This window comes from Haplochromis burtoni, unplaced genomic scaffold, assembly GCF_018398535.1.
Source record: "Haplochromis burtoni strain Fernald_Lab_line unplaced genomic scaffold, NCSU_Asbu1 Contig_109, whole genome shotgun sequence".
NCBI classification, from domain to species: Eukaryota; Metazoa; Chordata; class Actinopteri; order Cichliformes; family Cichlidae; genus Haplochromis; species Haplochromis burtoni.
Window position 1 is genome coordinate 1292736 of NW_024582470.1, and position 18540 is coordinate 1311275.

Here is an 18540-nt window from a genome sequence, read left to right on the forward strand (position 1 = left end):
ATTATTATTATTATTATTATTATTATTATTATTATTATTATTATTATTATTATTGTTATTATCCTATCTTCTACTACCAAGACTGGATGAATATTAATGACTTATTAACATTTTTAACAGCTTGAAAAGCTGATAATATTGTGATGATAATGTTATTAAGTGCTTATAATGCCAAAATTGTTTTTTCTAGTCCTACTGGCATTGCATCTCATCTATATAACATCTTTAATGAAGCTGTTACCGAGAACAAAGCACATCTTGACTTTAATTCACTTCAGCTGCTGACTGAGGTCATGATGTTTGCTCCTCTGGTGGTGGTTTCCTATGTTTGATCAAGTAAAATAAAGTGAAACTCAGTGCAGTAAAAGTGGTTTGTTGCAGAACACGTATGCACTAGGTGCGGTCTTTTGCAGCTGTCTCCTGATCTCAACACAAATGATTTCTTTTTAACCTTCTCGTCTGTCTCAATGTTCAGGTGGGATTTTTGAGACCCGAGAGAGCGAGTTAGTGAGTACGGACGAGCTGGCCTTCAAGTTTGCTGTTAACAACATAAACCGCAACAAGACCCTGATGCCCAACACCACTCTTACCTATGACATTCAGAGGATCAACCTCTTTGATGGCTTTGAGGCTTCCAGGAGAGGTAGGGAGTTTTTCTAAAACGCTGACTTTAACTAGTTTAAATGCATACGTTTTCCACAAAATCCAAAAATGAAACGTTACTGGTAGATTCAGTATTTATCAAGCACATAAAGAACCACTAGCTTCTGGTTAAGAATCTGGTTAAGACGGACATGTTTTTTTGACCATTTACTTGTGATCACAATGAAAATAATAGCAAGCTATAATTCTGTCCTGTAGCTGGAAGACAACTTACTTTTTAAATCAAAGTCTAATGCTATCCCTTTAAATTACATAACCATTTTAACACTTGAATTTGGAAGCACATCAACAGTCTTCACCTGTAATCAAGAATCATCTGATTGCAACAATCAAATCCATCCAGCTGCTTTTCTGCTGTTCTGTTTTTTTCCACTAGTGTGTGACCAGCTCGCTCTTGGGGTGGTTGCTGTGTTTGGCCCCTCTCACAGCTCCTCGGTTAGTGCTGTTCAATCTATCTGCAATGCTCTGGAAGTCCCTCACATACAAACACGATGGAAACATCCATCGGTGGACAACAAAGACACCTTTTTCATCAACCTGTATCCGGAGTACACCGCTATTGCCAGGGCCATCCTGGATGTAGTTACGTTCTTCAAATGGAGGAAGCTAACGGTGGTCTATGAGGACAGCACAGGTAGGCTCTGTTAGCTGTTGTAGCTTTTAAAATTGATTCACAAGCACTTGATTAATACATTACTTCAAGGATTCAAATGTGAAGAAGGTCAAAGAGAGCACTTTTAAGATACAGTCAGGTGGTTTTGGATTAAGTGAATTTGTCAAAGCTATTTCACTATTTTTCAGTTTATCTGTATGCAATAAATCAGTATGCTCAAGAAGAAGATTAGCCAATTCTACTGAGCTAACAACAGCCACAGTCATTGTGATGTTACCTGTTGCTGCACAAAGTCCCATTTTAAATTCTCAGTTTTCTCTTTTTGGGCATCATCACCTAATTCTTTAGAGCCAAAAGCCAAAAAACCCTCAAAAACCTAACCTACACTGTTCAGTGACTCAAATTAGCAGAGACTAAGTGTGCTAAGTCATTGCAGCCACTCCCTAATACTGATATATGATACAAATACTTTATATAATTGGTGAGTTTGAAGAAAAGAAAAACAACTGCTTTTCAAATAACTTTAGTGACCAAAAGTCCTGTATGCACCTGACTATGAATATTTATAATTCTGCCATAATGGTCCTTGCTAATGGAAACACCTGCAAGTGTCCGTTTGAGTAACTGCAGTATTTTAGTATTTGGAGCTTGGGCCATGAGTTATGTATGTGTGCATGTATTTTATGTAATTTGTTTATTTTTTTGCCCTGGACGTTTCTGCTTGACTGCACCTCAGTGATTAATCGCTCACAATATCTTATTTCCATTATGACTTTGAAAAATAACTTTTACACCACGTGACAATAACCAGAAGTGCTATAAACATTTATCATCCAGCTGTAAAATATGAATATAGATATTTGTTTAAAAACAAAAAAACATCATTTTAAGTTTCAAGTTCAGTGTTTTAATAATATTTGACTGAAGACAGCATTTTATCTTTGATTTTATTTCCTCCTGTAAGGCTGGTTGTCAACCTTAAAATGGCATGGCATTTAAAGTGAAGAACTGAGAGGGATAAGAGGTCAAAGGAGCTAGCAGGCGTTTTCTGGACCTGGCAACATATTCATATGTCATGGTCGTAATTACAAAATAAAATTCTGTCTTACAAAGTCACCTCCATCGCGTTGGCCAGTGAACCCAATCTGTGACAGGGCACCAGGGCCTCATATCAGACAGCTGCCAATGTTCCTGCCCTCTGACTTCCAACTGCAGACATCCAGACCACAACACTGATAGCCTCCACATCCTGCGGTTTCCCATAAACAGCAACTGCCCACAACACAGAGAATATGAAATTCTGTTGCTAAAATGTCATAGCTTATAGATTTTACAAAGATTTATTCTTCCTGAAATGTCACATAAACACACACCTGCCCATTTACACTCTATTGTGCATGTACACGTTCAGGCTACAGGAAAGCAAGGCGTGCGTCCAGCTTATGTAACAGAATAGCGATCAGTCTGGGGAGAAGCTAAAATGATGTAGTGTATGTTTTGTATCTGACCACAAGAAGGAAGTAACAATTAGAATTAATGAGGGGGAAAGTATAATTTACTGTTTTTACCTTTTTTTAAAAGGTCTGATGCGGATGCAAGAATTGATCAAAGCGCCAGCAAAGTTCAACTTGAAGATCAAGATCCGCCAGCTGACGCCGGGTAACCAGGATGCTCGACCGCTGCTTAAGGAACTGAAGAAAGACAAAGAGTTTTTTATTCTTTTTGATTGCTCCTACCGCATGGCTGCTGAGCTCCTTAAGCAGGTCTGTGCAGTACTTTATCTAAGATTCATTTAAGTAGTTTATTTGGTTAGACCACGGATTTTACACCACATTTATTTATCTTTTGGGGGACAGGTGATGGGACGGTGCCCCGTGCACTGATTCCTACATACAGAGAGCTGAGATCGTCTTGCATATTTAATAACAACCCATTTCTGCTGTCCTGGTACTTGCTGGGTTTCTCACACTACATTTGTATTTTTCGCTTGTGTTGTTTCTGTATCCATTGTCTATTATTAAGTAATAATCAATTTGTTTCTTTTTTTTATCCAGATAGGTTTTGGTGTCAATCTTACAGAAACAGAAACTTAGAAAAACTTTTATTGTCCTTTTTATTCAGCTTCGGGGAATTCAGCTATTTAATTCATACCTAAAGACTGTTAAATTTGATGAATACTCTTAAAGAAAATGCATGATATGTTTGACGTGCTGTGCAAGAGAGAAATGACCTGCCAAATTACTTTGTTATCAAGCTCCTACATTAGCTGTAGCACTGGAGAAGTCATGATATTTAAAAAAAAAAATTGTTTGGCAGTTTCTTTTTCTTACTTTATTTTTTCCTTTGTTGCAGCTTTCATCAATGGGAATGATGACAGAGTACTACCATTTTTTCTTTACAACTTTGGTGAGTTAGAAAAATGCACAGCTGAAGCTTTATTATAGTTTTTTAAGGTGATAGTAGGCAAATAAGTAAAATAAAGATCTGCGTATTCATTTTTCCTTTAACTGGCTTTTTAAATTTACTGGTTACACCTTGAACCAGTCCTTACATTTGTACATAACAGCACATCCTTCCTGCCATCTTGCACCTTTACCTTCATCTTGCATCTCTTGCAGGATTTATATGCCTTGGATCTCGAGCCATACCGCTATAGCGGGGTCAACATGACTGGTTTTAGACTGCTGAACATTGATGACCCTTGGGTCGCATCTACAATGGACAGGTGGGCCATGGAAAGACTTCAGGGTCCCAAACAAGAAAGTGGTCTGATGGATGGAGTCATGACCGTAAGCCCTGTTGCTGTTATTTTACATAACAAACACCTGCACCTGCAAGAAGCCACATCTGTTCTATAAGCTGCATCATACAGTTGCAAACAAAAAAGTATGAGCTAACGTGTAATGCTTTTGTAAGCTTAGTAAGAATTGAAATGCTGATTTTCTCAGTTATATTCATTTCATCGTTATAGCCAAACATTATATGTTTTGCACATTTTCCCAGAGGAACATTTAGAGTTTTTAGAGCATTTTTATCTGCAAAACCTGCTCTCTTGGTTTCATAGTTTAGCTGTTTACAACTGACATTTAAGTGCAATTTTATTACACAAAAAAGCAACTTTCTCTCACTACATCCTCTACAGACAGACGCAGCTTTGATGTATGATGCCGTGTACATGGTTGCTGTCGCGTCCCAGCGGGCCACTCAGATGACCGTCAGCTCTCTGCAGTGTCACCGCCACAAGCCTTGGCGCTTTGGTCCGCGCTTCATGAACCTTTTTAAAGAGGTCAGTGTTAGATAAGTTGTTGGGAACTTAAAAAAACATGCAAGATCAGCAGCATGGCTTAAGGAGCTTCAATTGCCTTTAGCCTAAACACGATGCATTTTTGATGCATGTTTGTAACAGATGCCTCAGATGCAAACATAAAAATTTACCAAAACTGGGTGTCAGATCATTTCTTCTGATATAATATTTTATAGGTCCCTTCTGACAGTCCGCGCTTTGCCTCTGAAAGCTCGCAACATGAAAATACACGGTATTTATGTACTTATAAGTTTAAAGCGTGCGGCTCAGCCCAACAGTCAGACTTGATGCCTACAGACAGAAATGAGGCCTTTGATGCACGAGTGTTTTGATCTCTTAAGTCTTAAATCCAGCAGAGGACCGTTGCCTGCCACGGAGAAGGAACATTATCATTCAGGCGCCTCACTCATATTTTCCTCTTCATGCCCCCCGTCTTCCTTCTCTCACACTTTTTCTTTATCTTTTCTTTTTTCCCCAGCATCTTAGTGGCTCTCCTCTTCAGCTTTTCATTTTGTTTTCCACTGCTCATTTTTTGAAGCATCTGTCCTCATGTGCTATTCATCACTTGATAATAGCCTTTTCGGGGGGAAAAATCCCATAGTGATATTTCTCTCACTACACTCAATTAAAAAGCACTGCTGACAAGAGAGCACAGAATATGAGGACACAGCTTTTATTTCAGTGACAGAAATCAAATCCTGGGCACTTTAACCCAAATGTTATCACTCTCCTCTGGCTATTGTGTGTGTTTCTGTGGATCAAATGAGCATATTTCTATTTGACATGTCTGAACACTTTTTTTCTTAGTCAGCTTTAATCAGGAAACACAGAACAAAGAGCCACATTGCACACTTTAAATGTTTTAGACATGTCCGTTTCTACAGTTGTGTGTTTTTTGTTGAATTTCTTTGAATGATGCTAGCAAATTACACTTCTGGCATGCATCAAAAGATTGTATTCAGTTTTTCTCATTATAAATAAGTAAAAGGTGGAGTGAACTTACTTTAACTTAGTTTGTATTTTTAGTATGCAGTTAGAGCAAAGGTTTGGGTAGATCAGAGAAAAATGCACATTTTGTGGATTTTGGCCCCAAACAGATGTTAAAAAAGAGTTTTTTGTTAAATGTGCATGAAATCTGCAGACAGATTAGAAACGGCAAAAGTCAGGGGATGACTGTTGCCACAGAATGTCACAAAATCGTATGTAAGCCGGGGTGGTTTTGCAGACAAATGCTTTCGACAGATGGAGTTAAAAGTGAGCTCTTTGGCCACAATCAACAAAAGTAGGTTTGTGAAAAAACAAAGGGGAGAAGAATTTGTCAGAAGGACAAAAATATTATGCTTTGGGGTTGTGAGGCAGCCTGAGGCACAGGAAACAGTGCAGAGATAGAGGGAAGAAGGGATTCCACTAAATCTGAGTAAATTCTGGATGCAAATGTGTAGTCGGTGAAGAAAGTGAAATGAAAACAAGGCTGTCTGACAGGACAATGATCTAACACAGACCTCAGACTCCGCCATCAACTACTGCTAGAAACACAAGCTGAAGCTTTTGGAGCAGTTCTTACAGTCCCATGATTGAACAAATCTGTGGGTAGATCATAAACCTGTTGTTCCTAATAGACAGCCCTAAAAATATCTCAGCACTTGACGTGATCTGCAAGACAGACTCGCAGACAGTTCCTAAAAAGGCGACACATTATATGGTTGCATGTGGTGCAATTATTTTTAATGTTTGTGAAATAAAAAGGAACAGTCCATTAACATTTCAATTTGAAGTGCTATAGCTGTAGGGTTTATATTTGTTCTCTTCTCTAATAAAAAAGAGGTGCCAGATGTACCTCCATCACAGTCTGTCAATAATCAGGACAAACAAGAAAAGAATGGTATACATGCAAAGCAAAGGGAATCATCCAATAGGAAGTATATTCAGAAAAAGGTATTATATTTTTGGTTTTATTTGATTAAGCGAGAAAAAAAATTTATGCATATAATTGCTTTGGCTATTTTAAACAAAAGCTTTCATGCGTATTGAGACTATACAACCTGTTGATCTTCACTTGTTGTGATCCCGTGAGCCTTCAAGCTTCCTCTCTTCTTGCATGGACCTCCTTCACTTCTCCTGCAAGCAGCCTGTTCTAGAGTCCGACTTCCAAAGGTCTGGATAGACGAGGAACTCAGATGGTCTTCCAATTCTCCGTAAATCTCTCTCTCTCCCCTTTTTGTAGGCACAGTGGGATGGACTGACAGGGCACATTGTTCTTAACAAGACAGATGGCCTGAGGAGAGACTTTGATTTGGACATCATCAGCCTCAAAGAGGACGGCATTGCCAGGGTGAGCACAGAGGCCTGGAACAGCCAATTACAACGCTCTCATGCTGCTTTTGCACTGGCTTATTCGTTCCATTAGGGCATGTGTTTGTGTTTGTGTATATGAGAGACAGAGCGAGAGCGAGAGCTGATTAGTCATTTAGTTTTCTTTACTTAAATCCTTTTAAAACACACTTACTAGCTGTTTTAGATTGTCCAGCCATGAATATTAATAATGCTGCACTAACTGATTATTAATTTCCACGCTGTCTGTGCATCACGTTGCTCTCATCACAATTCCTGAAGGGTGTTGTGGAGGGCGGAAGCCGCCTCACGAAAAGGTGGATCGAGGTTTGTGCCAGTGCCTTGTTTGGTGGAAGCCTTTGTTGTTTGCCCCCTCTTCTTGTTTGCCCTACTCTCACTCTACATGCCGTGCACCTTGCTGCTCCCTGCCTTGTCAACTTTGTCTCTCTTCACTGATTTTGTGTGCAGCAATGCCATGTGTTTGACGTTTCAGTTTTTCCCCTGTTTGGGTGCAGGCATTGCTTTGACACTTGTCAAAACTTTCAGGAAAAAAAGTACAAATTTACTTTGTTTAAATGCATATAGCTGTACCTCCATTAGGATTAGGAAGTAAGTGCTGCAATTTCACATTCTTTAATGGCAGGAAAGACGTAAGCAAATATATAAAAATAGCTCTCTGTCAGCTACTAAGCTATAATTTGCTTCGCTATTAGATTGCCTTCATACGTACTTTAATGGAAATCATGCAGGTTACACTCAATAATGGCCACATGTTTTTGAAAAATGATATTTACTGAAATTTTTCTTCTGAACACCACTAAAGAGGACTCTAAATCACATATTCAAAGTGCAAACTTTAAGCTTTAATTCAAGAGGTTTAACAAAAATATTGAATTAAAAATTTAGTGATTAAAACTGTTTTTATACATAGTCCCTTCATTTTAGAAAGATTAAATATAATTGAACAAACCAACATAACTGTAAATATAAAGGTTGTTTCTAACATCTGGATGAAAATCATTTGCAATCAACAATTGCCTAAAATCTAGAATTCAATTCAGCTTTATTTCTATAGGCCCAATTCACAACAGCAGCTGCTCAAGGAGCTTTATATTGTAAAGACCCTACAATATTTAAACGAAAGAAATGCCAATAATTATATCATCCCCTATGAGCAAGCACTTGGCAGTAGCGGGAAGCTATTTTTCTCTTCCCATCATTCTGGTATAAATACATCTTTGTTTTATTTGTCCAAATAATTTGTTTCACAGCTGTGCAGGCCCCTTTAGATGTTTTCTTGCAAAGCCTAATCTGGTCGTCTTGCTCTTGAGTGTCATAGATGGTTTGCACCTTTTTGTAAAGCCCGTGTATGTAATGTTATACCTACCACCCTTTAGGGTGTTTTTGACTTGGTTTGATGTTGTGAAGGGATTTTTCTTAATCTTGGAAAGATTTATGCTATGATCCACTTTAGTAGTCTTTGGTGGTCTTTCGGGGCTTTTGGTGTAGCTTGTCAGTGCCTTCTTTTTAAGAATATACCAGGTTGTTAATTTGACCACTCGTTAAGTTTTTGCTATGTTTGCAATGTTTTTTCAGCCAAATGATGGACTCCTTCACTTCACTTGCATTAACACATCTTTGGACCTCATATTGAGAGTTCAAGTGATCAGTTACCAAATACAAGTGAAGCACTTTGAATCAACTCTAGATTTTTAACTTGTCATGGAACAATGAGGGAACAGACCTCACCTGGTCATGAGACTGGGTTGTCATTTGTCCAATTAGGTTTCAGTTTCTGAACATGGGACACAATGTATAAAAATGGCTGTAATTCCTAAACAGCTAATGCAATACTTTGGTTAAACTTCTTGAATTGAAGCTCAAAGTCTGCACTCCACTGTGGTGCTCTACAGAGGCGAAAACACAAAATGTGCCATTGTCCAAATACCTTTAGATTTATTTGTACCAAAAAGAATCTGATAAGCATAAGCAACACCTCATCGCAAGTTTAAAAACTTTAAATCTATAAAAGGAGTAGATTTACTTTCCTGGCCTTTGATTGGCACAAAGAGCAGAGTTATAACACCCTCCGGTGCACTGATCATACAACAAATCAACTTCATAACTCCATTCAGATTCCTTTCTAGTTTAAATTAAATTAAATTTTAACAGCAATTATGCAAAAGCAATGCTTTGATGATTGAAAGAGCGAATGTTCGATTCATTCATAGCACCTGCGTCTGTCTCAGTTGTCAGACAGGTATGTAGGCAGGCAGGAAGTGTCAATTTGCAAAAGCTCTGATTTATTTGTAATTTTAATTCCATTCAATACCTTCAGTCCTCAAAAGCCTCACCTCAGAGGAAATGCCACTATATAGTAAGCACATCACATAAATTGCCTGGCTTTATGGTAATAAAAAATGAATTATCAGTCCGTTGCAGTTGTGTTAGTTCTTGGGCACTGGAGTGTTAAATACACTCTGAAGAGGATGATGAGACAAAACAAAGTGAAAGTCTCTTGAGGAAAAAAAAGTATTTTTTTTTAAAGTTGTTGACTTCCTGAAAATATATATTTTTTTCTCCTCAGCTTTCTTGGCCTGGCTTACTAAGTCTGTGGTAACGGTTTTCCACTCTGATTTGGTTCTGGATGAGGATGAGCGTTAGGATTCACAGATAACATTTTCCTCACAGCATATATGAGCCAATTCATGTCAGTTTTTATAGCACACTTAGTTGTTGGGAGCTCCTCTGGTGTACACGATAAAATTGCAAGGCTATACACAGAAAATCCATGACTCGGGGGTTTTAAAGATGCTGGCTGCATGCGGTACGGATGTCCTAGGCTATATTTTAGGATTAATTTCATTGACTTGGCTCGATTGCTCTTTTACCTAAACTTCAAACTGTGCAATCATACTGTTGATATTCGACAGAGGAGAAGCAGCCCTCTACAACAGCATGTAACGCAAGCTAAATGATGCAAGACCAAACAATTTTAGACCAAAATACTCTCCACATCTTTAATATTCTCACTCTGACAAATTATCTTTGAGATTGAGGACAATGCAATTAATTCAATCCATCCCCACTCACAGTGTTCCTCATCTGCAGTGTCCACAGATAAGACAGATTTATGGTCCCTTGCAAAAAGTAACTCGGTGGAGATATGGAGTGCTTTTAGCGAGGTTATAAGTGAACACATTTTCCATCAGTCGGACTTGGTTAACAGAATAAGACAGAGTGTAATGAAGAGTGAAAAGCATTTCATCTTTTGGAATAGGTAATCCCACCCAGCCATTTTCAGAAAAATAAATTGTAAAAATAAGACTGTACCTTCTGCAGAGCTCAGTTTAATGAGAGGTACTGATGCGTTCACTTCTCTTCATCCTCTTAGGCAGTGAATGAATGGAGAGGGCATTGTTTCTGAATAAAAATACTAAAAGGCACATTTTTGTTCACAGAATGACTCGCCAGAGGAGAAAAGCTTATCTGGCACTTACTTTAGTTCTATTAACAATAAGGCCTAATAATTTAATGTTCTTAGCTTCATTCCAGACCTGTCATGACCTTTGTTAAAGCAAAGGGAGTTGAAAGGTTAAAAAAAATCCAGCTGCCAGACATCTGTTGTAATCTGATAACTGTCTGGATTATGCCGCCTGGTCTGATGATTAAGACAATCTCATTCACAGTTACCATGTTGTCCTCTCTTCCTCCCAACCCTATCTACCCTTCTTTTTCTCTTGACTGCTGGTGTAATTTCCCTTTCTCCACTACTTATTTAAGTTTACTAACTGAATTTTTTTAAAATTAATGTTTGGTTTTTGATATTATTTTTTTGTAGTTATTAGAAAAAAATGGTCAGAAATGTAATAAATCCAAATCAATGCAAAAATAATTTCCCAAAGCCCAGCGTAATATCCTCAGATGTCTTTTCATGTAATGCTTTTCATCATTTAATTTCATGATCACATAAATAAAAAAGACAAAAAAAAAATCCCAACAATTCTTATTGTTTTTGTTTTTTTATCTGAGATGAAGCATAATTGTTCATTTTAATTAAAAATGACTTTTTTGTCACGCTGCTAGTCAACTAATTGTTTCAGCTCATTGTTAAAATGACAACATGGAGAAAAATAAATTGTTTAGCAGTTACTGGATGGTATTGTTGTAACACGTTTGCACTGTAGTTCTACTATTCAGTATTATATATTTATATATTTAAACTGGGCTTCCCTTTTGCTGTCAGCAGCAGTTATTTCAGGTTAAAGTAAAGGAAGTATTTCAGTAACATATTCAGTACTGTGCAAAGGTCTTGATCCATCCCACATTCCTTTATGTTCTTTGTATTGAAACATGTTCAAACATGGAAATAAAACAGGACCAGCGTTTTTATAGTTCTCCCAAACTTAAAAATCAATTCTTGATACGACCACCTTTATTCTTCAACACGCAGCCTGAACTCTCTTAGGAAAGCGCTGTAATTTTTTGAAGTAGTCTTAAGGAATAGTTCTCCAGGCTCCATTATAGATATTCAGAGTTCCTTGGATGCTGCACTTTATTCTGTTCTCTGTCAACATGATCCCACACTGCTTTAATAATGTTGAGGTCCGAGCTCTGGGGAGGCCAATCCATAACCGATAGTGCTCCATTGTGTGTTTTTCTATCCAGTTTTGATTTTACGGCATGGCTTCATCTCTCAGCATGAATCATTGTCATGCTGGAAAATGAACAGTATATGGATCAAATGGGGACCCAGATGGATCTCTCAGGTCCTGTGTCAGGTCTTAGCTGGATTTCTTTTCCTATTATTTAAGGGAAGAAATAATGCTCATCTTCTGTGGAAAGCTCCTCGGTCTGCCACATCTTCTTTTGTCTTCTCCTTTTTCATCTGATAGCTTTTTGAGAATCAAGTTGTTGGAAAAATACTATTTTATATCTTTCAAACTGTGTTATCTTTAGCATTTTTGTAGCTAAACATAAGAAATGGAAACAAATGGTATGTTTTTGCAACAAGCTGATGGCGTCTAAAGATATAATTTAAAATGGGTTCTTTGCTCATATGTATGCTATGTGTATGCACAACACTGGTTCATCCCTTGAGTTAGGTGTCATTTTTAATGTTTGAATGATTTATAGGTCAGTGTTAAGTGGATAAACCAACAACAAAAATAATTTATCTAAAAACAGTCCGGTACAGGGACTGCACTGAAAATGAGTGAAAAAGCAGCCAATGTCCAAAGAAACTTTAAAAGACCCTCAGAAAGCCTGGAGAACTATTCCTCAAGACCACCTTTTATAAAAAACTGCTCAAAAGTCAAGCATCTAGGTTGCAAAATACAAAGAAATGAGGGGTGGCTCAAGACTTTTGCACATCACTGGATGCTACTCAAATACGAGTGCTAACTGATCCAATAATTGTCATAATGAAATTGTTGTACTCAAAATCTGTTTGGTCCAAACTGCTCCTCCAGTTTCATATTTGCTGTATATAAAATTACATTTTTTAGCTCTTTGCCCAAAATCATCAGAGCAAAGCTCAGCAAAGGGAAAGGCTGTAGAATATTGAATGAAGCAGAAAGTTGAAAAGGAGGCAGTGTCAGGTCTTTAAACCTTTATACTTCTTTTTCATTTTTCTGTTCGGCGAATCAGAAAATATGATTAATATGCGGTGTGTCAGAGCAAGTTCTATTTTCCCATTAAGATCTGGAGATTAAATCAACTTCGTTACTCTTTATTTTTCTGAAATAAGTGGAGTAATCAGTCAGCTTATTTTCCTGCACAGGTGATCATAAAAACGCAGCGTTGTTTAAAGCTTAAACAGAAGTAAAGGTCTATACGCTGCAAAACAGTCTTACACAGAGACTCCAGAAGGTGTCAAATGTAACATCCTGTGTTTGATCAAAGGAGCAAATGTGGTTCAATAATTCTGAAGCCCTGTTTGCTTTTGCAGATTGCTGTGTGGAACTCGTACAGGGGGATGAACCTGACGGAGGAGTCCAGGCGAGACAAGAATAACAATGTGACAGACTCTCTGGCTAACAGGACTCTCATTGTCACCACAATACTGGTGAGTAGGAAGGTTAAACAGAGGACAGCATAGAAAGAAGAAGGGAAGCACATGTGAGATATGGTTAATGTAGATAGGGGGAACAATAGATGGGAATGCAATGAAAAAGGAGAAGGATACAAAGACGGAAAGTGGTGTTTAGGAGATGTGGCTGCACAGTTTTTGTCTCGTTTTGTCAGCACAGAGCGAAGCCGATTCTTTATTAATCCCGTCCATAAAATAATTTGCACGTGCTCATGCAAAGGATCTTCAAGCTAAAATAACAAAGCTAGTTCATTTAGGATACTAAGCATAAAAAAGGGTCAGAATAAAGAATATACCATAAAAAGATAAATACATTGTTTTGTTTTACACAGGAAAATCCTTACGTGATGTTGAGAAAGTCAGACAAGGAGCTGGTTGGGAATGATCGCTACGAAGGCTACTGTCTGGACCTTTTGAAGGAGCTCTCAAACATCTTGGGTTTTACGTATGAAGTCAGACTGGTGGCTGATGGGAAATATGGAGCCCAGAATGATAAAGGAGAGTGGAACGGGATGGTCCGGGAGCTGATCGACCATGTGAGTTACTAGATAAAGTGTAAACCCCTCAAATTAAATTGGGAAATAAAGTAGAGTAACGTTTTCCACGGTTGAATTCACAGATTTCATTCAAGCCTGTTTGCAGGCCTTGTTTAAAGACCAGTACAAGCTTCTTTCTTTGATAAAAATCAATGCTCCCTCTGACTATATTAACAAGGCTTCTAACAAAAACAAAGCTATCTGACCAGAGTTATGAGCTATAAATAAATATTACATTGCTTTCTAACAGTTTTCTCAAGTAAAGAAAATCTTTTAACGAGGTGTATTCATCATGTGAATACTGATGCACCGATGAGAGCCCTTGAACAGTGCTCACTTTACCTGCAGTGAGTTACTTTTGTTTGGTGTTTTTTAGGTTGCAGACCTTGCCGTGGCTCCCTTAACCATCACCTATGTCAGAGAGAAAGTTATCGACTTCTCCAAGCCCTTCATGACCTTAGGCATCAGTATCTTGTACCGGAAACCTAACGGCACCAATCCAGGCGTGTTCTCATTTCTTAATCCCCTGTCTCCGGACATCTGGATGTACGTGCTGCTGGCCTGCACAGGGGTCAGCTGCGTCCTCTTTGTGATTGCCAGGTGAGAGGATGCACTGATGCTTGAGGGGACGAGCTGAGGTGTGATGAACTGTCCAAAGCCCCAGCTCAGCTCTGCCACACTCTTCTTTGGTTACTAAGGAATGCCACCACAGAGCTTTTTAGAACAATAAAAAGTGGGCGAGCCTGACAAGAATCACAAATCAGCTGTGATGTTTTGGCTCGGCTATATTTTAGCAAATTTCTGCTACTCAGAAATAACGGAGAGTGTGCTTTTAGCCATCAGCTGCCAGAGTGGATTTGATTGTGGCTGTTAAGTAGCTGGGAGTAATTGCAAACTCTCCACCTTTTTCTACGGTGGTACGAAAAAGAAATCTGCCAGCTGGTTGCACCTTGCAACCTGTAAGTGACAATGAAAATGTGAGACTCAAAACGCATGTTTTGCATTCTGTGAAAGTGCAGATTGCACTGAAGCACTAATGGAAGCCTGTTTTAATGTGAACTGCATGACTGAATTATGATTACCTGCAGCACACTGGTTCCATACTTCTTTTAATCTCGCTTCCTTTCTGTCGTTGTCTTGCAGGTTTACTCCTTACGAGTGGTACAACCCACACCCGTGCAACCCGTCCTCGACTCTAATTCAGAACAATTTCACTTTACTCAACAGTTTCTGGTTTGGAGTTGGAGCGCTGATGCGGCAAAGTAAACTCTGATTTTTATATAGTCGGTTGATGAAATTGTATGTTGACTGTCAAATTAACAAAATGCTTTGGTATGTACGGTGTCTTTGACAATCATGAAGAACGTGTTTCTGTTCAGACACCTGGCAAAACGTGCATTTACCAACATGTGTGTGCTTTAAAATTTTTATACGATTAGTGTGTCCCTGCAGTCAGATCAAATCGGAGGCCACCTGGATATTATTCATTTGGGGCTCTATAATCATTGACTCACTTTGGAAACAACCTTCACTGCAGTTTTTGGTAGTTCTGCAGTGGCTTTGTTTTCCCCCCAAAAAATAATAACCTAAAAATATTTGTGCCTTCTTAAATTCTTTTTTAAAATATGGTTTTCAGCTCAGACAGATTTGATCTCACTCTTTGTACACTATGTACCCAGCAGCACACAGCAGACAGACAGTTAGCACAACGATGGTGAACATAACAAGAAACATCAGTTAAATGTTTGATTTAAATTTATCAGGTTAGGACACAAACACACACAAACCAAAAATGCTATTGTTTAAAAAGTTAAAACTTTACTAATAGAAGCAGAAAAAACTGGGGTCTTACTGCAGAGCTACAGTAAATGAAAACCCTGCACATTGGCTCGGCTGTGAGCTGTTTAATGCCAAACATCAATATTTTCCTCCTATTTTCTTTGAATGCCCTTTCCATGTATCCTGGCTCCAGTTCACATGAATTGCATCCAAACCCTATTATAAGAATTATGTTGCACATCATAGAGACTTTATCTCTCTAAAGGCAGGAGATTTGGGCAGGCAAAGTCTGACGTGCCTGATTGAGTGGTCAGCAAACCTACTGACAATATCAACCGAGTGCAAGCCAAGTGTAACTATCAGTAAGCTATGTGTGTAATTTGTTAGCTCTTTAGAAAGGCAGAAAATGAAGAGATGAGCAAGTGGGGCTCATTTTGGATTCGTGCAAATTTCAATGTTGGTTTATTTTCTTATCTGTAAATCAGATTGCCGATAAAGCTTTAATTACATGTCTCCTGCTGCACTGATTCCCTTTCAGCATTTATCAAAAAACAAGCTCAGGCAGGTTTTATACTCTCCGCACTGTAAGCTGCATATGCACTGTATTCTGCATATGAGCTTTTTGATGCTGTGGGTTCTTCTCTAGAAGCACATTTAGGGATTCTTTTCACTCAGAGTGAATAAAAAAATGAGCACAGATGAATCCAAACCTCAAACCCTAAAAGTGGCAAATGTATTCTCCAGTTATCTGAATATGTTTTCCCCAATTTCCTTCAAATAAAAATATAAAGCACTTTGCTTATTTTGGTGCTTAGGTGTTGCCCTTCATTACTTTTTACATGTGCTGCTACATTTTCTTTACTTTCAGCTTTCCTTTGTCAGATCTTCTAAAGTGTACCATTGTATTTACTGTGAATCTCACAATTAGGATTAAGAAAAAATATTGCGATTAAGAACAATGTAAATCGGTTTCTCCCATCTTTTAAACATGCAAACAACACCTATTATTATTCTAGTTTCACTATTCTGATATTAACAAATAGATTCCTGCATTATCAACATGTTTCTCACTCTCCCTTTCTTAAACCTTTACCACATGTGCTCGTTCTTAACCCCTTGGTTCTGTTTTCCGTGCTTCCAGGCTCAGAGTTGATGCCTAAAGCTCTATCCACACGTATAGTTGGTGGCATCTGGTGGTTTTTTACCTTGATCATCATCTCATCCTATACGGCCAACTTGGCAGCCTTCCTCACAGTGGAACGAATGGACGCACCCATCGACTCAGCAGATGACCTGGCAAAGCAGACCAGGATTGAATATGGTGCAGTTAGGGATGGATCCACTATGACTTTTTTCAAGGTAAACCTGCTGTAGTGTCTAGTATGAGGCTTTTAGAAATATGTGACGCAATACGTATTACATTATATAATCTGTCTTTCAAGGGCTTTTCTCTCTCTTTATGTTTATATTAAGCTATATGTTTTCCATGGTGACGAACTGAATATGTGGTAATGCTGCTGGAGAGGAAAGTGATTTTTCACACTGAATGCAAACCATAGATATTTGATTTTTGCATCCTTTAAGAAAATGTTTTGTTATCTTTCAGTAAAACTAAGTGCTTGCAAAAGGCTGTTTGTCCATCCATTTATTTTTTTCCATTTCTCTCCAATTCGGGGTTACATGCGGGCAGCAGGCTATACCAACTGTGCAAAAAGCAGGATATACCCAGGACAGGTCACTGTTGGTTAATCACAGGGAGACAAAGAACCATTCGTATCTATTGCCAGTTATCCTAATGAGCATGTCTGTAGATTGTGGGAGGAGGCAAGAATCCCCAGAGAAGATCGTCAGCTGGTTGGTGGATTCAAACCCAGGATGTTATTGCTATGGGGTGACAGTTCACCCCATAGCAATAACATCCATAGCAATATTTCATCTTTCTTAAAACTATGAGGTTTTAATATATTTAAATACATAACTCAGGAGTCACAGTACCAACCAAAATTAACATCAGCCATTGGGCATAGCCTTAGTGCCTCAACACTAAATTTGTAATTTACCTTTGTCAAAATGAGTTTATTACAGTTTCTCAACATAATTCACGGGAACAGATACTTCTTAAAATCATATAATTTCCTTTCCTTCCTGTATCATCCTGCATTTTTGCCAAAATTCTGTTATAATGAAAATAAATAAAAATAAATAAATAAATTCTTTCATGGCTGGTGATGTGAATCCATCAAGAAGGATTGTATGATGGGAAATGGAGAAGATGCATATCGAGAATTTGGGAGTGTCTGTGTTGAAGTATACGGTAATTTGTGAGTTCCTATTATATAATGCATTAGTGTACTAGTGTCCTTGGGTGGGCTGTCACTTCCTTGCCTCACAGCTACCCTCGCTCTGTGCCTCCTGTGGCTCAGCAGGGGTGATCCATGCACGGCTTTATCCTCCCAGATTGCAGCCAGTGATTATGGCTGCCTCGATAGGAAGAAGCAGGCTGTGTTGATGGCTTGAACAAATTGAATCAGCTGGAGGAGATTTAGAACACAGCTGTCCCATTTTCTCTGACTGAGCAAAGCGAAACACACACTCACACACATCGACTGAGACTCCCGCTGAAACACAGTCCCACACAGCTTGCTTGTTAAACTTGTATGCATTTATGGAAGCGTTGAAATCCAGTTAAGCACATATAACTGCGCTTGTGTAGACATGAACGCACAAAGTCTATTTTAAACACTGTACACTTCTTATTAACTTTTGGCTGCTTTGCTCCTTAGAAATCAAAGATCTCCACTTATGAAAAGATGTGGGCCTTTATGAGCAGCAGGAAGAACACCGCTTTGGTTAAGAACAACAGAGAAGGTATCACCCGCGTCTTGACAACAGACTACGCCATGCTGATGGAGTCCACCAGCATCGAGTACATCAGCCAGAGGAACTGCAACCTCACACAGATTGGGGGTCTCATAGACTCCAAGGGCTATGGAGTAGGAACACCTATTGGTAGGATGAACAAGAAAGATGTTTATGCCTCAACATCATCTTTGTCACCTAGCTCCGAATGAAAAGCCCCTGAAAAAGTAAAGAAAAAAGTCATGTAGAGTCACATATTTTGAATTGAGAACTCCTTGTGTTTGACATATTTCACTGCAGCAAGACTCATTTCTTATTAAATAAATATATCAATTAAAGCAAGCCATAGACAATTACTGCATAT

The 18540-nt window shown here is 38.5% G+C and overlaps 1 protein-coding gene across 4 annotated transcripts in view; it reads left to right on the plus strand.

Annotated features, from left to right (window-relative positions):
• grik1a (glutamate receptor, ionotropic, kainate 1a) overlaps window positions 1-18540 on the plus strand; it is a 39073-nt gene that overhangs the window by 10932 nt on the left and 9601 nt on the right. For 2 of the 4 annotated variants that reach the window (XM_005928035.3, XM_005928036.2), the window contains exons 2-15: window positions 476-643; window positions 1040-1297; window positions 2858-3039; window positions 3629-3682; window positions 3895-4065; window positions 4419-4562; window positions 6805-6912; window positions 7194-7238; window positions 12862-12978; window positions 13335-13538; window positions 13915-14138; window positions 14682-14800; window positions 16459-16676; window positions 18101-18326. In XM_005928035.3, the coding sequence (XP_005928097.1) occupies window positions 476-643; window positions 1040-1297; window positions 2858-3039; window positions 3629-3682; window positions 3895-4065; window positions 4419-4562; window positions 6805-6912; window positions 7194-7238; window positions 12862-12978; window positions 13335-13538; window positions 13915-14138; window positions 14682-14800; window positions 16459-16676; window positions 18101-18326 (2238 nt within the window). The remainder of the gene's footprint in view (window positions 1-475; window positions 644-1039; window positions 1298-2857; window positions 3040-3628; window positions 3683-3894; window positions 4066-4418; window positions 4563-6804; window positions 6913-7193; window positions 7239-12861; window positions 12979-13334; window positions 13539-13914; window positions 14139-14681; window positions 14801-16458; window positions 16677-18100; window positions 18327-18540) is intronic. The other 2 variants (XM_005928037.3, XM_042223363.1) reach the window with 1 other exon arrangement.